Consider the following 24,102-nt stretch of genomic DNA (forward strand, 5'->3'; position numbering starts at 1 on the left):
CCCTCACCGACTCCTACCCCACACCCAGCCTCCGCGGTCCTCCCAGAACACTGTCCAGACCGAAGGCCTTTCCTGGTCACAAACGGGGAAACGGAGGTACGCGCGCCCAAAGAGGAGCGGAGACTGCCGCCTGGGATTCCGCCCCTCAGAAAATCCTGCCCAGAGTCCCTCCAAGACTCCTTTTGGCCTGTTGTGATTGAGACCTAACTGATAAAGTCAGTCACTTATCTGCCCTCCTTCCCCGGAGGTGTTTAGCCAGCAGCCCTGCGATTTGGCTCCCTACCATAGGCGGAGGGGCGTGGCCTAGTCTTGAGCACGCCCCCTGGGTCGCTCCCGCCTAGGGGCGGGGCTCTTTCCCGTGTGACCTCCGGGCTAGCGAGGATTCGCTCTCTCGAGCGCGGTGAATAGGGGGCGGGGTCATGACGGGGGGGCGACCAGGCTTCCTCCCGGGTCCTTCCTCTAGCTGGGTGTTTCAACCGGCCGTTCATTTCCGGTGGGGGTGCCGCGCCCAGTAAGGGCCCGGAAGTGGGTCGCGCGAAGATTGCTGGGCTGTTCTTGCCGGAAGTGGAGAGCGGCTGATCGGAGTCCTGAGGTAAGGCTGAACTCTGAGGTGAGTGTGCACGGCCCGGTAGGGACTGGGGTCCCTTCAGCGGCCCACCGGCCCCTGGCGTTGTTAATGCCCTTTCCGGCTTATACGCTTGTGGCGAGCCCTGCTGACTGGACCGGAGCCGAGGCTCTAAGGCCGACCCGGGATCCTGGGCGCGGTCTCTTGAGGTGGGGCCGGTGTGACCAGCTGAGCTGGGGACCCTCCTGGAGAGGCCCCTTCGCTGGATTTCGCAGTCCTGGCCATAAGCCTCAGCGCACGCCTGATTCTTCCGGCTGAAAGGAATCTCCGAGACCTTGGGGACAGTCCCCATTGCGTGGATGGGTAAATTGATCCCAAGAGAGAAGAGGCTGGTCTAAGGTCATAGAGCGAGCGAGGGAAACAATCGGAATCAAGACCCCACTTCCTTAAATTATCAGCCCTCGGTCCTTCCCACGTTCATTTCTCGGGGACCTCTTTGCCTTGGAGTGGTCTTCCGGTCGGTGTTGTCTAGCCGGCGGCGGCGAGTTAAAGGCCACCCGCTGTGTGGAACTTTCTTTGAATGCAACCTGTTTGGAATGCCTGGTGAGTTTTTAAAAAGGAGAGGGGAGGTCCTTTTGTAGTCAAATAGCCTCCCCTTCATCCTAGTCAGTTGCTCTTATTCTGAAAAGTCGTTAACTGAAAGTGTTGCGTACTTGCGGAGCTGAAATCTGATGACTCAGGTTTGATCTGGCCTCATTGCTAAGTGTCTGTAGCCAAAGATGCCTAATTTAACTTCATTAAGGCTTACTTTTTCATCTTTCAGTGGAGGTCTCTCCTCACCCCACAGAATTCAGTGTGACAGATTCTGCGTCAGGCACTCTCCCATATCCTGTGAATGAAGTTTTGAAACAAAACAAGCTAGACCCTGCCCTCATGGTGCTAACAATGTTTGCAGGGACGTTTAAGAAGTAATTGTCTGTGTGATGAGTGTTAGGAAAGAAGAATGGAGTGCTATGGAGGTATGGAACAAGTGGCTCAGGAAAATCCCTTCTGCAGAAGCAGGGTTTAAAATGAATTTTGAAGGATGAATAGGAATTAGCTTCATGAAGAAAGGATGAAACCCTTTGAAGGCAGAGATTATCAGAACTGTGTGGTTGAAGCTCTTTGTAGGGATCCCTGTTCAAGCGAAAAACAGGACAGATCAGCACATTCATCATTCTCTATTGAGCCCTTAACAAATATGTAACAAACATATTAAATGAGGCACTTGACCCTGGTGTTTAAGAATATAGTTGTGGAGTGGAGGAGGAGGCAGACAAATAATTCAGGGATAGTTTACGGTGCCATCATGCACAGTGCTAAGAGAGAATAGAGGGAATACCTACACCAGGTTTCCAGGCTTGGAGGAGAGGTTATGTCTTGCAGGATTTATTTAGCCGTATGGTGAATCTGGAAAAGGCATTTCCAGGCAGAGAGTACAAGTGCAAGAACATGGGGATCTGATCATGTACAGGACTAGTTTAGTGTGACTGAAATTCCAGTAATGCTTGGAGAAGTGGAGGACGCGGAAGTGGTGGGGTCAAATATGAAGGAGCTTGTTAAACCATGCTAAGGAATTTGGATCTTGCCCTGAAAGATATGGAGAGGCTTTGAAGGGTTTTATGTAGGAAAGTGATCAGGTCAGATTCATGTTTTAGAAAGTTTAGTCTGTCAAGTGTGAATAGACATAATGGGGAAGTAGAGCAGTATTTGGAAGCTGTGGCCATGGTCAAAGCTTGAACTAAGTGACAGTGGGAAGGAGAGGAAGGGATCAGATTTAAGCAGTACTAGAAAGATGGAATCCACAGAATTGGAAGCTGATTGTGGGAATGAATAGTAGTAGTAAGGACAATTGCCTGATTCTGGTTTAGCGAATTGGGTGGTACCATTCACCAAGACACGTCATGTGAATGAGAGGAGGGTTAAGTTGGAGAGGTGGCATGCATGGAAAGAAAATTAATTTTGCATATAGTTGGAGGCATTTGCCACATATTCAGCCAAGCAAGGATGTCTAAAAAGGTATCCCAACTAGAAGAAACAGCAGGAAGATGTGGAGACATGAGGGCTTATATTGTTCAGTGAAACACTGGGGCCTAGAGTTTGTGGCAGAATATTAGACCAGGAAAAAAAGTAGATGGCTGCCAGATTGTGAAGGACTTTTAATGCCTTGTTTGAATGCATTTGGATTTTATTCTGTGGTTGACAGTTGGCTTGAGTTGCTGTGGTCCAGCATAGAGAAATTTCTGTAGGAATTTCCCACCCTTTTCTTTCCCAGAAACACTTGAACAGTCAGATGTGCATAATTTATGTCTTAGGGGAGTTTAAATAAAATGGTAGCAGTGAAAGTACTTTATTAAAATCTCAATGGGTGTAATTTTGCCTTGAGGGGGTTAGCATGGTTTGTAAAATGTTTTGTTTCTAATCCGAGAGCTGATCTTTTTTTCTCACCCCTTTTCTTAGTTATACCTATATTTGTTTAGTTGCAGTTATTTTTTTTTTAACCAGGGAGTAAGCCTTTAAAAAGTGACTTCCTCTTGGCTTTCTGTGAGCCATTGTGAGTCAAATATTCATTTTATTTAAACCAGCAAATGTAAAATGTCATTGAAAGTTGAGCCCTCTGGTTTGAAATTTCATCTTGAGATTTGAAATCTGAGGATCTTCAAGCCATATTTTACTAAATCGTAGTGATTATTCCTTTGAATTGTCATCAGTTGCTTTACTTTTTACTAACCTGGCTTTTATACCTATACTTTAATTTCTCTGACACAAAAAGACTAATCTTTTAAAAAGAACCATCTTCATCTTGTTACCCTTCATTGGCCTTATGCTCTCAAAGAATCGTTTTAAGCTTGTCCAATTTACAAAATTCTCTGTTATCAGACCATCATCTTAATTAGTTTCTATTGGATGGTAATAATTGACATTCTAATTTACAAAGTCCTAAATTGCGACATTAACATTTTATCTGTACGTCTTGCTCTTCTCTTTTACTCCTTACTACGTTAGAACAGGGTTTCTCAACCTTGGCATAACTGGTATTTTGGGCTGGATCATTCTTTGTGGGGTTGCCCTGTGCCTTAGAGGATTTTAATAGTATCCCTGGCCTCTATCCATTAGATGTCAGTAGCATTCTCTCAATTGTGGCAACTAAAAACGTCTCCAGATGTTGCCAGATGCTTCCTGGAGGACAGAATTGCCCGTGATTGAGAACCGCTGCATTAGACTGTACCGTAGCTGTCTGTGATCATGCATTGTCTTATCTCCCCAACTAAATTCTCTGGGGGCAGACTCCATGGCCATGCTTAATTAGCACTGTGTATAGCTCTGTGATAAGCAGTGGGTACTCTGCAATGAATGAATCATGTGTTTCATTGAGGCATCAAGAATTATTGTTTATTCAAGGATATCCTGGGTGGTCCTTAAAGGATTCGCCTATTGTTTTTTTCCTCAGAGGATGTGATCTTAATAGAGGAATGCCTCTGATTAGGCACTCACTAGAAGAAAGTTTTTTGTTAATAGTGCAGGTCAGCAGATTTATGTATTGGGCCATAAAAATTCCTGTCTTGTTCATATTGCCTGCTTTTAGACAGCTTGGGTTAGTGAACAGGGATTATCATTTGTTTTAAATTGCGTCTAGTTTATGATGTTGGTACCCAACATTTTGATTGATTAAATTATTAAAGTTTCATCATTAAATTAATGCAACTACAGCATTCACAATGAAACCGTTTCTTCTTGATATATCATGATGTTAACTTAATAAGAATCAATGTTTCATGGAAGAAATGTTTCATGGAAGGAGTGAACTTCCTTTTTTTTCGTTGTTTTTTTTTTCCTCCAGAGGTCATTAAAATTCTTATACTTAATTATAGTCATGCACAGATGTTTTCATATCTCTGGTTGTAGCTGAATCATGGCTAGGGACAAATGGCATCTCTCATCTATCTTTACACGTAAGAATAGGAAATGCTGTTCTGTTTAAAGTAACTGGCCAACTGAAATCAGCCAATGCAGTTTTCCTTACTGAATGCTCTTATATAGCTAGTCTTCATAATATTTCATGAATGTAAGAGAGGGGAGCCCATGGCCACAAAGAGTTATCTGTTCACAGAATTCAAGCAGATAGTTTCCAAGTTTGACTTCAGCCTGTACATGGTACACTGTTACTGGCTTTACTCATCTGGAGTTTCAGATAGAGGACCACGTTTAAGGAGGGAATAGGAGACAAGTGCTGATATTGAATTGGATTCTTTTCCTCCCTAGAAGAAAGGCCTTTCTTTCTCTTTTAATCTGAACCTCAGGTGGCAGTGACTCGGGCACTAAATGTCATTGGTTGTGAAACCAATGCTTGGGGAAGAACAGTGGCTCCTGATTTGGGTTAGATTTTAGATGGCATCTGTACTGGGGCAAAGTGGTGTATGTTCTTTGGTTTCTGGGTTAAAACAACCAATTTGTAAGTATCTATTAGCATGTCAAGGTTTTGCTTTCTGGTTATGTTAGAGCCTAGCGGTGAGAATTTCTATCTTAGAAGTAGAACTAATGTCTTATAGCTTAGTGGTGGCTTAGGAGAGATGTCCAAGTGGAGCTTTTTGTTTGTTTTTTCATTATAAAGAAATCATATAACTATGTTAAAGTTTGGCAAAAAGAGGGGAAATTGTCCAAAACCCCATTGCTCTAATGTTACAAGTACTGTAAATTTTATGTAGTCTTGAAGTCTTTTTTCCAATGCATTTGGCTATTCCCCTATTTTTAGAAATCTAAGCTAACATTGAAGTGAACACCTTCCTGCCTATCACTTTTCCTGCATTAGGATTACTTTCTTAGGATAACATCTCAGGAACAGAATTACAAAGTCAAGGCCAAGAGAAGCATTTTGAAGCAGATCATTTGGGCTATCATAGTATACAGGCTGATTTGTATAAGTGGTTTTCTTTTCTGTTTTAAGGCTTGACTTTTAGAGGACAACTATCAGACAAAGTAGAAAACCTTTTAAGCCTAGCTATTTCTACTCAAGTAGAAGTTCATACCGCTGACTTTTAATTGCCTGATGAGATGAGATGGGAACTATAGGTAGGAGTAATCTGGTTAGTTTATTTCTGAATGACTTCCTTGAATAGATAGAAGGAATTGGGTTGTATGACTTATAAGAATTATGAAAGTAGGAAGCAGCTTTAGCAGTAATCACTAGATATTTCTGATTTTTCTTAGTTTCAAACCACAAAAGAAATTGCTGGAGAATCAAGCTCATAGTTTCTTTTTGCTCTGCATGGTAACCCTCCAGGAGCCTGTCCATTCTTGTCACTTCATGAGATTTCTTTGCTGATAACTTGTGAACACTGATCTCTAGCCTTGATCCTTCCCCAAGTCTTTTTTCTAACTGCTTATTGGACATTTCCACTTAAAAGCTTTGTTTTCTCTTCAAACTCTGCATATCTAAAACTGGCCTCTTCTTCTTGTCCTAACTTGAGAGTTCCAGACACGGTTTTCTGTCTGTAGTGTCATCATTCTTTTAGGCCCCTGGGTTTGCAACTCTGGAATCATCTTGACTCTCTCTTCTGAATACTCCTGTAGTCAGTACTTGTGCTGAGTTTAATGCACACTTGTTTTATGTGACCTCCCAAGGACAGAATCAACATCAGTGGGTAGAAGTTGCAGGGAAGCCAGACTTTGCCTCCATATAAGGAAGAACTTCTAAATACTTTGAGCTGCCTGAATGAAATGAGCTGCCTCCAGAAGTCTCAGAGTCTCTACACAGAAGGTGTTTGAACAGAGGCTACTTGACAATTTACTGAGAATGTTGAAAGGGCTGACCTGGCATCAGATGGTGTTTTTTTTAACAAGGTGATGTCTAGAATCCCTCCTAATCCTGAGCACCAGTGATTTAATGGATGGTGGCTTTGTTTCTCCTGCTCTACTCCCTTAGGCAGAAAAGCTATTTTATCGTGTATTCCCACAGCATTTAATTTAGGTGCTGGTCACTTAGTTGCCTAAAATTGATTATTTGTAGGTTAACTGATTTCATTTGGTTTTTTTATCTGTTATGTGGATTTTTTTTCATTTGAAATATAAATAAATAGATCTTGCAGCAGCCCTCTTATTTTTAGCTAGATGAATAGCAGCTTCCAGCCTAATGTAAACCCTAATATCTTCCTAGTTCAACTTAACCTAGACCCTAATACCTTCCCTTCTTTCCAAGTCCCATTTTGTTTATCAAAGAGTACTTGTAAAAATTTTGCTTTCATCATTTTATTCCTTCACTCAACACTCTTAAATGGCTTCACATTTATCACGACATATCAGGATCAAATACTGCTTGGCTTTCAGTGCTCTGCATCACCTAGCCTGACTTGCTATGCAGCCTTATTTCCCATGGTATTTCTTGCTCTATGCTGGCTAACCTACTCATACTTCTTGTACATAGCCTCCTCAGTCTCTCCTCTTTGCTTGGTTGCTCTGGAATGTCTTTCCATTTTTCTTTTTCCATCAAGATGCTCCACTTGTCTCCTGAAGCCAGATTACCTCCAGTCTTCATTCGTTTCTTCTGAACTCTCAGAGCATATAGTACTTTATACTGTATAATTCATAACCATACAACATTCTGCAAAGAAAAAACTCTAGTGTATAGGCTGATACTTAAACTTTCCCTAACCAAGTGAAGTTAGGTCATTTCTTACAGAACTTTCAAAAATAGTCTTCAGTATGTATTCCTTTGATATTTCAGTTTGTTGACCTTCCAAAAAGAATGAAAGCTTCTGGAGGTCAGGTACCACACATTTTCCATTTCTTCAGTAGCTGCTACAATTCTAAAAGCAGCCACTTAGATTTATGAGTGTCTTCTGTGGGCTAGGTTGTTCTGAGTGGTGTGAATTTGTGGGGCTGGGTTGGGGGAGTAGAATAGATAAATCCCCAATGTGGAGCCTATATTTAACACACAGTATGTAGTGATAACATTTTGCATTTGAATTGTTCTTTAAGGCTCCCAAAATGAATACTAATCTATAAAATCAGCTCCTTTGATCCTTAAATCTGTGTACTAGATGAGGACCCACTAAATGACTGTCCTAAAGTTTATATAGTTTATTTGTGGCAGAGTTGAGACTCAAATCTTGGTCTCCTGAATCCTAGTTTTATTTAGATTTCTGTAATTAGAACTGCCTCTCTTTCTGAAGCTTTTATGATGAATGCTTAAATAGTCGGGAAATTGTTCTCATTTATGGAGGCTTACATAACAGTTCTTGGCTATTGTCAATCAGAAATGGCAAGGAACGTGATTAAACAGCTATAGTTTTCTTCTCTGGCAACTCTATTTACTTTGCAAAAAGCCTCATTTTAAACATTTGTCTTCTAAGTAAGTATTATCTAGCCTACGAAAAAATACTGCCTTCCATGGAGAACATTGGAGAAATTGAAAGCTGGTAATAATATAAATAAAGACACCATAAAGAGACCTTAACCCACAGAGCTGTGCTCAGCAAACAGTGGGAGCTGTGTGTTGTGATGAACCATGTAGTCACTTAATTGCTTACTAGCCATATGGAGTGGTGGAAGGAGCCTCAGACTAGGATTCAGAAAATTTATGCTCAAGGCCTAGCTTCTCTATCCACTGGTTAGTTGATACCTGTCAAGCTTTGTAACTTCTGTCAGTTTCTTCATTCTAAAGATAGGGATCAATATCCATATAACATACCTCACACAATTATTTTAAATCATAAAAAAAAGCAACATATTGATGATGTAAATATTCTCCCTTATAGTATTATTTTTTAATTAATATTATATGATCTAATAAAGTTATTTTCCTTATGGTACTTGATTTGAAGATCTCTGTATCACTGTAATTTGAGCCCAGGAAGGCAGCATTTATTTGAAGGATTGATGGATGGGAGTGTTTCTCAGATCCTACAAATAGGCAAAAAAAGAAAAAGGAAAAAAAAACACTCCCCAGATTTGACAGAGGAAGGAGACAGCTAGACTTGTTTTGAAGGGAGAGAGGGGTAAGAAAGGCCCTTGTTTATCTACTTTTTCAAGGACCCTTATTAACCTACTGTATTTAAGTGCCTACTGTATTTACCGTACTATAATTCCAGAGACAAGACATGGTCTCTGTCCTAGGGGGTGGCTAATTGCTTGTGATTATTAAATAAATGATTGTAAACCAGTGTATTAAATGTGTAGTAGAGGTAAATGTATGATGATGTGGGAGCAAATACTGGAAATGCTTCATGGGGAAGTGATATCTTAACTGTGTCTTAAAAGACAATAGGGGGCTCTAGAGGGGACAGATTGAGAAGGAAAAGCATACGAAATTGGAAAAGCTTTGAGGAGAAGGTGACACCTTAGGTGAGTCTTAAAAGGTAGTAGTTATGAAATGGGACAGATTGGGAAGGGAAAGCAGCCAAGCCGAATGGATAGCTTTAAGGCTCAGAAGTGAGAGAAAGCATGACTCTTCTGGAAAATATAAGTGGTCCAGGATTGCTGTAGTCTGCAGAGAAAGCTGTGGCAAGAGATAAAACCTTGGTAGAAGATAAAGCAGGACCAGATTGTGGAAAACCTTGTTTGGACTTTACTCTGAATGCTCTGGGCAGTATTGAATAGTATTAAATAAAAGACTATCGTAAGTGTGTTTGCATTTGAGGAGGATCACTGTCGTAATGTGGAGAATGTATCACTGGAATTAGGGGAGACTACCAAGGAGGTTATTGCAGTAATCTAGGTAACATCATAAAAACCTACTTTTTATCAAATTGGGATGAAGACAAGGGGCATCTATTCCTGAGATAAGCAATATGGAGCCTGTGAATTTTGGTGACTGAGGAGATTTGGTGGGGTAAGGAAGAAGATAATTTAGTTAATATTTATGGAGTCCTTACTATTTTTCAGGATTGAGCCAAGCACTTCTGCATATATTTTCCTCTTTATTCTCATTACAGCCCTTCGGATTTTTGTCCTCATTATACAGATAAGGAAGTTGGGGCTCAGAAAGTTTGATAACACTCATAGTCACAGAACCAGTGACTGCTGTTACTCAAACCTCCAAACCATCTGACTTCTCTAAAAACCATGCTCTTAACCACTGTACTTCACTGCCTAACAGTTCAGGTTACTAGCTGGGTCACTCAGATAATTAATGGTAATGCTGGGTTACTGTAACAGTAGGAGTGGGGTGTGGGAAGATGATGGGCTCTGTTGTACGTTTCAGTGAGTTGTCTTTTGGACATTCAGATAGTGTAGTCTAGGTGGAAGCTAGATCTAAAATTTTGAATCCCAGAATAATGGACTGAACTGGATATGCTGCTTTGGGAGTCGTTAGTCTATAGGTGATTGCGGTGGTACCGCTCTGCGCAGGCTGGATGGTAGTCTAATGTATTTCGAAAGCTTGAGAGTGGACATGACTACCTAAAGAATGTGAATATATTCTTACAGAATGCGAAAAGGTGTGTCTTTTGGCCCCTTAAGTTCTGGATGTTCTTTCTTATACACCTCAAATTTCACCCCATCCCCAAAACCAAAAAGCTAGATACTGTTCTATACTAGGTACTGTACTGTTGTATGAGATTAGTCATAAATGATAGCATTCTGCTTAAATAGACAGCAGAACTCTAGCTTGTTGAGCAAGGAAAGCTTACAGATACAAGTGAAATATGGGGAAAAAGGAACGTCAGTAACACATGAAGCTGTGCCGTTAAGCTTTTAAGATTTGTTAAGTGTTCACCAACCCTAGCAACCTTTAGAGACCCTTGTACTATGTTTTCAGCGTTAGCACTGGCCTCACAGTCTGTGGCATCCATTATGTGTGAAGGAACATATTTGTAACAGAATGGGTAATATTTATTAATGGAATATCACTTGGGAGTTTATTGCAGTCCACTGCCTTTTCCTGTGGTACTTACAGAATGTGGTGGACTCTATGTGAGTCTGTTCCTGGACAGTGTCCAGAATGAGCATCAGTTCAGGTACTTAGGTGATGGTAGGATAACATAAGGGAGAGTACGTTGGCTGCTTCTAGTCTGCTCATTTGTGAGTAGGGCAGAGAGAGATTTGGAGGCTTCTGTTTCTTCAGGCCAGAGAATAAAAAGATTTATTTGGTTCTCATTCTTGCTTTTTTCTTTGATTCTCTTCTAAACAGCATTCTGTGGCAATCACCAGGCCTACAGAGAACAACCTGTTCACAGGAAAGAATGGACAGGGATTATGTTATCTTCCTTACTTTATCTTGTGCACTGCTTATCTTTTCCACAGGGAGGACAGTGTGTTGAGATATTCTGGCATGTAGTCATCTTTGGGGGAATTATAATTGCTATGGTCATTTTAGGCAGTTTCAAGGGAGTTGAGCTCATTGGGCTTCAGTTATCTGAACTAATTAATGCTTTGAAATGGAATCTTTCCGTCAAGCCTTTGATTGCTTCAGTGACTAATTTTTATGAGGTCATTTATGGTCTCAAACATTTTATGTAGATGTATATAGATAACATGTAACATTTATGTGCATAGTGTGGGCAACTTTCAAACACCTGTCCCTGTGGAGTTTTGGGGTGCTAAACTTAAAGTTCATTAACTTCGTAAATATTGAACATCTACCTGCCAGGTAGTGGATTTAGATGGTAGAGTATAATAGGGAACAAGCTAGAGAAGGTCTCTTCTCTGGTAACCTTTCTTTAGGATTTTAGACATTTGAATGAGACTACTTTAGATAGATTAGTACTTGTGAAAGATCTGTAAAAAGCTTTTCTGGATGTATAGGTTCTTCCCTACTGCAAATGCATATCCTGCTCCCCCTCATTTGAAGCCTGGCTCAGATGGCAGCTTCTCCATGCTCTCCTCATCTGATCCTTCCAGCCGATATGTTCTTCCCCTCTCTGAAATCCTGTGTCACTTTTTCTGCAACATTGTTATGTCACCTTAACATTTTTTTTCCTGTTTCCTAGTTTTTAGTATACATGTCAAGTCCCCATTGTTACACTGTAAGTCATCGAAGGCAGGATAAATAGTCCTGTTCATCTTAGTTTGGGGCATTCTGTAAGTAGGCAGCGCATTGTTGTAGGAAAAGACCCTGAACTTAGAACCAGAAAACTTGTATTTGAGTACTGGCTTCCCTATTAACTAGCCATATGTTTGTAGGCAAGTCATTTAACTTCACTGAAATTAAGAGTACAGTGATTATTCTTTCATTCTTGAATAGTTGTTGGGAGGCACAACTATTATGTGACTATACTTTGTAAATTCTGAATTCTTACACAAATATTTGATGGTATCACAGTAAATATTCAGAAAGTGTTTGAATGAGTAAACATTTGCTTTCAGTGAACACCTTTTCCTGAGTAATTCTGTGGTTTATTGAGGTCTTTATGATTTTGGAAGTGTTAGACTATTTTCCAATGTATTTTATTATTGAATGATTCCATTCCTCAGAATTGGCATCCTATTCTGTTTTTTTTCCCCTTAGATGCTATGTAATATTAAAACAACAAATGACATTTGATCTGTTTCAGCAGGTGGTGTGGTACATATGGCTGACATGCAAAATCTGGTAGAAAGATTGGAGAGGGTGGTGGGCCGCCTGGAGGCGGTATCCCATGCCTCTGACACACACTGTGGGTATGGAGACAGTGCTCCAAAAGGTAAGCAGTATACAGATTAGCAGATTACTTTGAGCAAAAACTCAGTGTCTTGGCCTAAAATCTTTCTGTCATAGTGTATTTTCTCCTTTGGGCCTGAATTCCCAGAGTGCTTAATCTGGAAAGTTCATTGCCTGTAATTCTTACTGCTGTGAACAGATAAGGGAGGAAGTGCCTTGTGCAGGGAGGCCTGTGGTTAAGTTATTTTAATAGGAGAACTTCCTGCTTGTGTGTTATTTCCTGTTCTTTCTTTAGCAAATTGACTCCAGTGTAAATCCCAATGACAGGTGATACTAAAATCTCCTTTCTGGAAATGATTGGCAAATTGGCCATTTTGTACATACACCAGTTGAATCATAGAATGCTAAGAACTGAGAGGAACCTTGGGGATCATTTTATTTTCATTTTATAGATAAAATTAAGCTCAGAGAGGAAAAGGAACTTAATCAAGGTCACAACCAGTTAGTGATGGCATTGGAATTAGATAGAACCCAGGTTTCCTGACTCATGTTCTATTATTATTTTTACTATTTTACCTTGTATCTCCACTTTGAAGTGCTTTTTAACAAATCACCTTTCTGATGCATGACTGGTTCTTTGTGGTATATTTGTCTTCAGCAGGAGCTGCTCCATATGTGCAAGCATTTGACTCACTGCTCGTCGGTCCTGTGGCAGAGTACCTGAAGATCAGTAAAGAGATTGGGGGAGATGTGCAGAAGCATGTAAGGATGTTTCCCCCATTTTCCCCTCTTTAAGGACTGCGGGCTTTCTTTAAAGCCTACTCACCCTGATTTAGGAGCCCCTTGAGAGGCTTCTGGATCTTTCTTTTCTGTTTGCACTGAGTTGCTCAGTCAGTTCACTGAACAGTTCTCAGATTTTTCCAGGCCCCCTGCTTTTATCGCATATTCTGTGTGGGCTTCTTTTGTACAGATAGGTTGCTTGGGGCCTAAAATATGGCTCAGTTCACCTTTGTAGTGAGAACGTGTTACAGGTCTGATCCTTACATGTTATATAACCAAGGCTAAGGTGGCTTATTCAAAGGAGTCATTATCATGACTTGGCATTTACAAAACTAAGCTTGATAGTTATTAGATATGCTAATACAAGTTATTTTCACACTTAGCCCACAGCAAGAATATGAAATAGGCAGTGACAGGTGCGTCTGCACCCACCTCCTTTCATGTGCTGCCACCTACATCATCACCACCACCCTCACACTCACATATGTGGTCCCTCTCTGTCTTTAAATCTTCCTGCTCATCTTCTGAGTGATCCTTTATAAGCAGTAGTCATGTTTAGGATCTTCCTGACCTTTCAGCAAGCCTGGTTGCTTGATACTTAACATCTGTTTTGAGCCTCTTAAATACCATCTGTTGGCAGTGGTGTTAGTGCTGGAGGATGAGACTGGGACTTAGGGGTATGTGGGCTTGCATTTTTACTTTACATAGTGTGTAACATTTGGAAAGATTTTAAATTTTCTGTAACTTTTGTATTTAAAAAATGCGAATCCAGAAAAAATAGATTACCTTATTTGAATTTTTGTATTTTGATAGTGCTTATAGCCTCATGTTTCTTAAACTCTTTGGACCATGGCCCTTACTCAGTAAGAAATAATGTATTTGCAACTGAGATAGAAGTTTCACAAAAGTGCTTTTACTACCTATGCTGCACTCTTTGTTCACTTTGTATTTGGAAATAATTTCAAGCTGATGTACTGTACTCCCTGTTTTATTTTGTTCTATAATAAATAATAAAGTATTGGTTATGGCTAACTAAGTTGATTTAATTAATTACCTGTGAATGGGTCATGATTCAACATTTGAGAACTAGCTTTAACCAAAAAGAGTAAATACCTTGAGAATTGGGGTATAAATTTAGGCGTTTGCCTTTACTCCTACCTCAAGTTATTGAGAAAGGTTTTTTTGGTGATGAGAGATAGGAGGGGTTTTGGTCACTTCATATCATAGTGCATGTGCAGTTGCTGACTTGACTTCATCTAAGGCTAGCCTGATGTCCTTCATTCCCTGGTTAATTCCAACAGGAAGAGTGGTATATGTAGTTCTGCCAGTTCTTGGAATCAGGAATACTGAGGAAAGCAATATAAAGTGCCTGGGTTGCTACCAGAGTACATGGAAGTGGAGGTTACAGGTCATTCTTATCAGGACTTCTCCAGTTTTAATGTGTTATCAATGGCTGATTCTTCTTTCCGACAGGCAGAGATGGTCCACGCAGGTCTGAAGTTGGAGCGAGCTCTCTTGGTTACAGCCTCTCAGTGCCAGCAGCCAGCAGGTGTAAGTTCACTTCTAGTTGGTTTTGTTTTAGTTTGATGCCCCGGACAAGTTGAGGGGTTTCTGCTAAGCTATTATAGCATGCTAAAATAGATTGACCTGGCTTGTGAACATTGACACCAAGTCTCAGAAGTAGATTCAGACTTAGGGCACCACTATGGGAATGTGCCATTGAGTATTTACTGAGCTCTGGCTTGATTCTTTCATTTTACTTAGGGCTGTAATTACGCTGGGACTTTGCAGCAACTCTCAATAGACAGCCTTTTGTAGCCTCTTGGCTGAGGCCAAATTCTTCATATTGTCCCCTAAGCCTTTTGTGTTTTAGAGAGTGGTTCTCTTGTTTTACTGTAACTGGGCTTCAGTAATGCTGCTGGGGAGATCCTGAAACTGCCCAAGTACTGCCTCTCCCCTTAGCTTTCAGTGGTTGATGACCTCTCTTTAACTTTACTTCTGTCTCAAAATTGTATGCTGCTAAGGTTTGAAAATGAATTAGAGAAAATTAGAGAGCTAGATTTTTCTCAGCCAGAAATTTTAGGGTTTTTTGTTTCTTCTTTTTGCATTTGGCTTTCCTAGGCAGAGGGGTAATAAGTCTTCCTGCTAATGCTGTATTAAAACCTTTGGACTCTCAGCATGCCTAAGTAATGTAAAAATAGCATAAGATAATGTTAAATGTATTAGACTCTAATTAATAATCTGTGTTGAATGATTAAAGTGTTTTGTCAAAACCTTTTCTCCCAACCTACATGTTCCAAAAAATATCAGACATCTGAGACACCTATTACATTTCCCTTGCTTTAGACCAGGGATTGGCAAACTACAACCTGTGGGCCAAACCTTGCCAGCCACCTATTTTGTAAATGAAGTTTTTCTGGAACACAGCCATACCTGCTCTTCTAAGTATTGTCTATTGCTGCTTTATGCACTACGGTGGTAGTGTTGAGAAATTGCTATGAAGACCACGTATCCTGCAAAGCCTGAAATATTTACTGTGTGGCTCTTTACAGAAACTTTGCTGACCCCTTTAAATTGTTTTCATTCCAAGATCTGGGAATTGAGGTGTTCAGGAAACTGAGCTTTGGAGGAAGGATGAAAACTCAGTAACACAAGATTCATCCATTTTGCTAAGCTGCCTATTCAAGTGCCAAGCTCCCACATTGCCTTTGATTCAGCAGATGTCTACTCAGCAACTGCTGTATGGCTAGCAATGTGTTGAGGGCTATAAGGATTGTGAAAGAAGGCTAAGCAAAGCTTTGTCTTTGAAGAATTAATGAGAAAGAAAAACACATTCACATGGGTCCATTAACAGTTTGTGCTGATGTGTGTGTGATAAGGCACCAAAATTGGTTATGCTGCTAATAAATGCTGTAAGAGGCCAGTGTGGCTAGAGTTGGAAGACTGTTCCTCTTGAAGCACGAGGAACATTTGGGTAGATGGTAAAAGAAGAGACCATCATGAGTAAAGACCCAGAAATGAACTAGTATTTCCTATTAGAGAGACAGGAAAGAGGCAAATGGCTGAAGTGGTAGAATTTTGTGGTATAACTGGAAGGTGGCTCCTGATCATGAAGAACCATAAAATTCAGCCTGAGGAGTTGGAAGTTGATGAGGAGAGAGTGATGATCAGTATTTTAGCCTTATGAGTCTGTGTAGGATGAATACATCATTTATTTAGCTGCTCATTGGAGTCCATGAAAAATTCTTGCCTTCAGGATCAGAGATGACCAACATACAAAGCTTTTGTAGAAAGACTAACATGACTCTTTCCCTGCATCTTTTCCTAGAATAAGCTTTCTGATCTCTTGGCACCCATCTCAGAGCAGATCCAAGAAGTGATATCCTTTCGGGAGAAGAACCGAGGCAGCAAGTTGTTCAACCACCTGTCAGCTGTCAGCGAAAGTATCCAGGCCTTGGGCTGGGTGGCTATGGTGAGCAGCACAGCTTCCATGGGAGGGAAGGGATAGAGTGAAAGTGATGCGGAGATGGGGCTAGAGAGGCTCTGAGTCACTGACAGCTTCTGTTTCTCTAGGCTCCCAAGCCTGGTCCCTATGTGAAAGAAATGAATGATGCTGCCATATTTTATACAAACCGAGTCCTCAAGGAGTACAAAGATGTGTAAGTTCAGCCTTTCCTCGAGGGCCAGAGGACAAAGCCAGTTTGGTCACTTGGTGGAGTAGTGCTATGGGGTCAAGGCTACCTTTGGCTTCTTTGTTGGCTCTCCTGTCACAGAGCTGCTTCCTGGGAAGTGTGATAGGTATTGGCTCATTGAGTGTCGGCTCATTGAAGCTGCATTTGCAAGCAGGAGGTGTATTTGTGCTTCTACTTCTGTTTCTCCAGGGTTTGGAGAGGACCTTTAGTCTTCTGATCCTTACCGTTCCAGGTTTAGGAGGTTTTGCTGGAATTAAGATGGAATAATGTCTTTTAATTTACCTGTTCAGACAAGATTTTGTTTTTGAGGATTTCTAACTAGCCCAGTGGCAAAAGATTCAGTAAGGTTTATTAGGAAATTACCCCATGAATATAGTTGGATAGAAGGAGAGGAAGGCTGCCTGGCCAACACAGGTTTTAAGTAAGGGGAGTCATTGTATTTCTAACCATGTATGTCCACCAGTCGTAGCCGACTTTTGAGCTGGAGTGACTGCAGGCAGCTGTTACTTACCAGGATAACTACCCAAACCCTTTCTTCCGTCCATCATCAGTCATCCAACATTTGTTATGTAATTACTCTGTGAAGGAGTAGTCCTCATGTGTGTGAAACATGTCCCAGAACACCAGGACCTCCTTGTTCCATCTAGCAACCTTGAGTGGAGCATCACAGTGTTTGATTATACCTCACCGTGATACTCCACACTTTACAGTTGAGGAAATTAGGTCTTATGCTAAATAACCATAAAGCTTTCCTGCTAATATGTAAGAAGAGAGACTTGAACCATAGTTCAGTGTGATTTCTGTCATTTACTGCGGATTATTTTCCTTCTAAAGGAAAGTGCTTTCCTTTGGCAGGGGGAGGCACACTTTGACATAAACGGTGTGCCATATGGCAGTTAAGTTTCTTGGAGTCCTAGAGTTCCACAGTGATGCTTGAGAGATCTCTGTGCCATGGCTTCATGCACAGAATGTCTGCTTTTATCAGCTTTATGTATTAGGTTTTGCCTAAAGTCTACTTTGAAAAGTTTTGCTACTTAAAAAAAAGTTTGAAGAATACTGCTGTAAGAGGAAGAAATATAATCCGGAGTCCCTATCCTAGTAGACTTTAGTCCCGCTAGGGTAATAGAGCTGTTTTTAAAAAGAAAGCTCATTTATGATAGAACAGCTGCCATTGAGCAGAGCCTAAGAAATGCAACAGGCAGGAGGATATGAGCTCACAGATTGGAGGGGTTCTGGAGTCACTGTTGTAATGAGTGTAATGCCTGTCCTGAGTTCTTCTTTATTTCTGTAGGGATAAGAAGCATGTGGACTGGGTCAAAGCTTACTTGAGTATATGGACAGAGCTACAGGCTTACATTAAGGAGTTCCATACCACTGGACTGGCCTGGAACAAAACGGTCAGTGAGTTCTCCCTCCTTTACTTTATCCATCCAGGACAGGGACCACAGGGTTTCTTAGACTGTCGTGCTATCCAGGTCTGAGGAGGAATGTGCTAGTCTTTTCAGTGGAGGCTATAGAAAGAACAAGGGGAGAGGGGAAGGGAGAAAACAGTAAAGAAAGCAAGGGTCAACCCTGCCCATTGCAGAGGAACTTCCATCCTCTGTCAAAGCAGCTAAATGTGAGGCCAGAGGACCACCCAGGATAGGTTTGCAGGCTTTGGGTGGGCGACCTGGGAGCTAAGAGGCTGGGCCCCCACCAATTGGTGGGGATCACTAGTTGGATGCCTCAGTTTTCTCATCAGTACAGTGGGCAACTGGGCTGCTCTGTGATCTGAACCTCTCCAGCTCTGCCCTTGGTTTGGAGCTAATCAACCCACCTAGAGAGTGCTCAAACCCCCACCCACTTCACAGTCTGGCCTAGAGCCCCCACTCCTGGAGGGGGAGCCGCGGGAGCAGCAGAGAGAAAGTCACAGAGGCCAAATAGCCTGGTGCAGTCTCCCCAAGGTCAGCTAGAGAAAAAAAAAAGAAAGCAAGGGTCAGAGAGGGAATAATTCTGTTCAGTTTCAGTAAGCATGGGTCAGGGATGGGTTGTGCTGGATGCGGAGACAGATGAATGAGTTACAGTAGCCCAACTCTCAAGAAGCTTAAGAAAGATACAAAACCCCAATACAAATCACCAAGCTGAGTGCAATAATAAAGATCAAGACTGCAGCATGTGAGGAAGAGAAAGAGTGTTTCTCACTGGGAGAGATTGTACTTCCAGGAGGTGTATTTTGAGCTAAGACTTTTTTCAAGTCTAGGACAGTGAGAAGTGGGAGAGAAAACGAAGGTACTAGCAAACAGTATAGTTTAAAGTGAGTGCAGAGTATTATATGGAGATGGGTCATCTCTGGCTTCATTGGATTTTTAGGAGAAAAGTTTGGAAAAGAAGGTAGGTTAAGTCTTAGACTTTATAATAGGTGATAAGTAACTACCATTGGTGTTTGAGCAAGAAAATGATGATGATCAGATTTGTCCTTAAAAAGAGTCTCAGTTTAAAGGTTAGGGATAAGGGCTCATGCTCAGACAAAGGAAGTGCTCATGGTGCTAGGGGTTGGTACAAAAGAATTTGCAGGCGATAGAACCAAGGTAATAGAAATGCCTAATGAGATTGAGGGGTTTGGAAGGCTCAAAGCAGATGGAATAGTCAGCTTGCATGGGGATGTCTTCATTGAAATAGAGGCGAGGGGTAGGAGGTGATGAAATCAGTCTTTGACTTGCTGAGTTGAAGGTACCAGTTAAACACTAAGAAGCTTTTTAGAACTCTAAGTTTAGAGCTGGAATTAAGGGTCAAAGGAAAAATGTGAAGGTTGAAAATTAGAGCTGAGTTGGATCCTTGGGCAAGGGTGAAAAAGAATAAAGCCTAGCTGGATGTGTGCAGGGAGCATTAATTATTAATCATGGGTACCTCAGGTACCCTGGACACATACAGGACCTTATTGGGAATGGTACAGAGGAGAGGATGGGTTCTCACTCACTTGCACTTAATGTTCCAGGGGCCTGTGGCAAAAGAACTGAGTGGATTTCCATCTGGACCCTCTGCTGGATCGGGTCCTCCCCCGCCCCCACCAGGCCCACCTCCCCCCGCAGTCCCCACCAGTTTAGGTTCAGATGACTCTGCTTCACGCTCAGCACTCTTTGCGCAGATTAACCAGGGGGAGAGCATCACACATGGTAAGTGAAAACTTTGGCAAGAGTTAGTACACTAAGTTGTTTGGGCCAGACCTTACCAACTAGAGACCCAACGCTGTACACTGGAACCCTGGTTTGTTTGAGGGAGAATTCATTTGTGGTGTCACACTTCTGTTGCCCAAAGGGACTGCAAAGCTGGTTAAATGGAAATTGAAAATGCGTGACGTGATCATAGTTGGGGATAGCCTTATGACTCTATTAAGAGGCATATATAGAGGACCTTACTGTACCAAGGTATGGTGCCAGCCGTTTTCCCCAGAGCTTTTTCCCTGTTACCGTGGAACTTCAATATCCAACAGTAGGAGAACTGATTAACTGTGGTATGTCCTTTTGGTGGACTGTTAGGCAGCCATTAAGTCTTTTTTTACAGTGAACCATAGCAGTGTTTAAAAAAAAATCTAGTGTTTAAATTACAACCACAAGAGTGGTGGAGCTAAAAAGGCCAGTCATTATGGGTATATATATATATAGATTGGGCCATATTCAAGAGCAAGGAGTGTGTCACCTGCTGAGGTAATTATGGAATCTTTTCCCCCAAAAAAATTTTTTTTAGAAACTATAAGTTAACATGAGAAAATTTTTATTAAGTGTTAACTGGTTAAACCAAATTTGTTAATAGTATGTATATTATGACTAAATAAAAAACAACTATCAATAGAATAGAAGGAGAGTTTAAATGCTAACACTGACTGGGTGGTGGTAGTTCATCTGTGGTACTGTTTGTTTTTTTACCAAATTTTTTTTATCATGTGTTGCTTTTGCTTTAAAAACTACAGTCATATTTTGTAGTATGTATTTGGCATGTGTCTTTCCAGATCTTTTTCCGTACATTTATATACCCATGCATGCATTATATGTTTTCATTTTAAGTTTTTTTTGAGTTAAAATTGACATATAACATACTGATTTCAAGTGTACAACATAATGATTCAATATTTGTAGACATTGTGAAATGATCACCGTAATAAATCTAGATACCACTCGTCCCCATACAAAGTTAATATTTAGGATTTACAGTAGATAGCTTTCAAGTATGTACAACAATATTATTGACTACAGTCACCATGCTGTGCATCCCATCCCCGTGACTTACTTTATAACTGGAAGTTTGAATTTCTTGACTCCCTTCACCTGTTTTGCCCACCCAATGTTTTATTTTTTTAATGAACTATATAATTTAACCTTGGGATAGAAGAGAAATTATAAAAGCACTTCTTCAAAACTGCTTGAGAGAGAACACCTCAGAGGCTTTGGTCCAGGATTTTAGTTCAGCTTCTCACAGAGGTTAGTTGGTGCCTTGTCCAGAGCCCTGGTGGGAAAGGGTGGGTTGAGTCAGCTGTTGTTCTTACAGCCCTGAAACATGTATCTGATGACATGAAGACTCACAAGAACCCTGCCCTGAAGGCTCAGGGTGGCCCAGTACGAAGTGGCCCCAAACCATTCTCTGCACCCAAACCAGTAGTCAGCCCATCCCCCAAACCAGTCACGAAGAAGGAGCCTGCTCTACTTGAACTGGAGGGCAAGAAGTGGAGAGTGGTGAGTTAACAGTGCCAGGACGGGGGGAACAAATGGCGAAGGAGATGTAGTTGGAGCACAGCCCAGTGAGTGCAGGTTCTGGCTTAGAGTGCAAGCATGGAAGATTGGGAGAGTGTGTTTTGGGGGTGGTTGTATACTTAGTGATGAGATTCCTGAAAGAGGGGTATCTCTTTAACAGGAAAATCAGGAGAATGTTTCCAACCTGGTGATTGATGACACGATGCTGAAACAGGTGGCTTATGTATATAAGTGTGTCAACACAACATTACAAATCAAGGGCAAAATTAACTCCATTACAGTAGGTGAGTTCTTGTCCTAGCCAGACTCTGTCCTACGAGGGCTGGGACCATACCCACCCTATTCTAAAGATTCTTAAATGTATTGCTTTTCTTTAAAGTTACACTGTTGACATGCTTCCTTTATTCTCCTAGATAACTGCAAGAAACTCGGTCTGGTGTTTGACGATGTGGTGGGCATTGTTGAGATAATCAATAGCGGGGACGTCAAAGTTCAGGTAACTTGGTATCTTGGCTCCTTCCTTTGGTCCCTCAGGAATTAATTGAGAGAGAGAGAGAGAGACAGAGAGACACACACACAGCCAACCCACAGGTGTTGCTGTGGTGGGAATCTGACTCTGCGGTCTGTAAGCGGAGCTGTGCTGCTTGGGATGCGGCAGGAGAGGAGTTGGCTCTTAGAGTGAGCTCTGTGCACCACCCGTCCGTCCACCTCTAGTGTTCAGTATCTGTTGTGCACCAGTGAACTTTCTATTTAGTTGTTCAGTCACATCAAACAGTGAAAGCTTTCCCACAGCATACTGTTATTCTCTCCATAACTATTATGCTGGGACTCAGTGTTCTTTTTCTTCTGTAGGTAATGGGTAAAGTGCCAACCATTTCCATCAATAAAACAGATGGCTGCCACATTTACCTAAGCAAAAACTCCCTGGATTGCGAGATAGTCAGTGCCAAATCTTCTGAGATGAATGTCCTCATTCCTACAGAAGGCGGTGACTTTGTAAGTTTCTTGATCTCTTGGTAGTAAAGGACTGAAGATTTCTTACATTGGGGAAAGCTAATTGATGGACATTCTGTACACCTCAAGCACACAGGAGTGTGAGGTAGTCCCACTGGGTAAAGCTCCAAAAGCAGGTGGTTTCTGCTTTGCTTAGTTGGACAGATGCTCAGGGTAGTAAAATGAATGGGATTTAAAAAAAAGGAATGGGATCTAGTCACAGTGCTGTGTTGAACTGGTGCCATGAAGCCACACACATTCTCGGGTGCCTTACAGTTTAACATTGCTGCTCAGCGAAGAGTAGCCAACAGATTCAAACCTGTCTGTCTGGCTTTGGAGCCTTTGTTCTTGCAGTGCTCCTTCACCGTGTTGGTGGGGGAGGTAGTAGTGTAAGGCAGCGTGCTCCCCATTACGTGGACATACCTTTTGGGGAGGGGGTTCATTTCTCTCTGTAGCCTACTTACTTTCAGTTTAGTGGAAGCAAGCACTGGGAGAACAGTGTTAAGATTTAACCTCAGTGTACCTTTCACCTTGGATTTGAACCTGTTTCTTTATTCACAGAATGAATTTCCAGTCCCTGAGCAGTTCAAGACCCTATGGAATGGGCAGAAGTTAGTCACCACAGTGACAGAAATTGCTGGATAAGCGAAGTGCCACTGGATTCTTTGCCCTTTCCCTCACACCGTGGGATAAATCTGTATTAAGACGGTTCTTTTCTAGATTTTTCCTCTACCTTTCTGCTCTTAAACTGCTTCTCTGCTTTGAGAAGCAGAGCTACCTGCCTTCACTGAAATATACCTCAGGCTGAGATTTGGGGTGGGATAGCAGGTCAGTTATCTTCTGCAGGAAGGTGCAGCTTTTCCATAGCAGCGCAACCAGACTGCTAGTCTATTCTTAAGGAACTGAGACCAGGACTGGTGTGTTTTAGCTTTCAGCCTTTGGGGGTTATTCGACCAAGTCTTTTGGGAAGAGTAAAGTAAGTCCCCCAGGAGTTAACAGATCAGAATGTTCACACAAGTTAATCTTTTCTAACAGTGAGCATGAAGGTAGCAGAAGCTGGTGTGATAACAGCTGGTTCTTCTATCCAGACTAAATTTTCACTGTTGATAAGTGAGACAAGGGTTGCACTGGACCAAAGGCTGAAGCATGGCCATCTAGCATTCCAAGAAATCATTCCCCATAGGCGGTCCTCTCATTTTGCATTCCATCGTGGGTCTGCCTGCACCCGAGGCAGCAGCTTTGGGATCAGCCACTGTGGCAGTGCCCTGCCCCCAGGCCAGTTACAGGAGGCTGCTCTGGGCTCCTTGCCCAGCCCTTCCTACAGAGATGACTTCAGGAAAAACATCATTTCAAGGAGTCTGGAAATGCTCTCCTTCCATGCTAGGGGCCTGTCATCCATCTTCACTGCCTCCTTGGCCGTCATGCACAACTGCTTTTGGCTTCTGTTCAGGCAGCTGAACAGAAGACTAAAATCTCTACTGCAGGCTGGTTTTAGGTCTTACGTGAAAATCTTGCACAGCATTGCTAATGTAAATTTCAGTTTTTCCCTCTAGGACAAACACTTACCAAAATATGCAACCTTTTTTGGTGGGAAGAGAGATTGTCCTGTGATTTCTACCCATTTCCTGAGGCCTGTGGAAAAAACCTTTATGTACTTAAAGTTATACAGAAAATAGAATAAAATTAATACCAAACTTGGTTACTATTTACCTGTGATACTTGTTGTACAGCAAT

The 24,102-nt window shown here is 41.7% G+C and overlaps 1 protein-coding gene across 7 annotated transcripts; it reads left to right on the plus strand.

The window, feature by feature from the left end:
* The first annotated feature begins 446 nt into the window (after positions 1–446).
* On the plus strand, positions 447–24,066 carry CAP1 (cyclase associated actin cytoskeleton regulatory protein 1). Of its 7 annotated transcripts, none has more exons than XM_017641593.3 (13): positions 447–592; positions 12,097–12,222; positions 12,838–12,941; positions 14,433–14,510; positions 16,288–16,431; positions 16,533–16,618; positions 17,943–18,048; positions 19,626–19,803; positions 21,173–21,357; positions 21,536–21,659; positions 21,789–21,871; positions 22,228–22,371; positions 22,930–24,066. In XM_017641593.3, exons 2-13 carry the CDS (start codon positions 12,111–12,113, stop codon positions 23,011–23,013), a joined length of 1,428 nt encoding a protein of 475 aa, XP_017497082.1. In that variant the 5' UTR covers positions 447–592; positions 12,097–12,110; the 3' UTR covers positions 23,014–24,066. The 7 variants fall into 7 exon arrangements, with proteins under 7 accessions (XP_017497082.1, XP_017497086.1, XP_017497081.1 ...); XM_017641597.3 differs by having other exon boundaries at positions 12,841–12,941; XM_017641592.3 differs by having other exon boundaries at positions 449–592; positions 12,094–12,222.
* The last annotated feature ends 36 nt before the right edge of the window (positions 24,067–24,102 follow it).

The sequence above is a fragment of the Manis javanica genome, chromosome 4 (assembly GCF_040802235.1).
Source record: "Manis javanica isolate MJ-LG chromosome 4, MJ_LKY, whole genome shotgun sequence".
Classification (NCBI taxonomy): domain Eukaryota; kingdom Metazoa; phylum Chordata; class Mammalia; order Pholidota; family Manidae; genus Manis; species Manis javanica.

Bases quoted from the DNA above. Each gene is read 5' to 3' on its own strand.
- CAP1 (XM_017641589.3), top strand. The intron at 21,358-21,535 runs GTGAGTTAACAG...TCTCTTTAACAG, and splicing joins AGGGCAAGAAGTGGAGAGTG to GAAAATCAGGAGAATGTTTC. The intron at 22,372-22,929 runs GTAAGTTTCTTG...CTTTATTCACAG, and splicing joins CTACAGAAGGCGGTGACTTT to AATGAATTTCCAGTCCCTGA.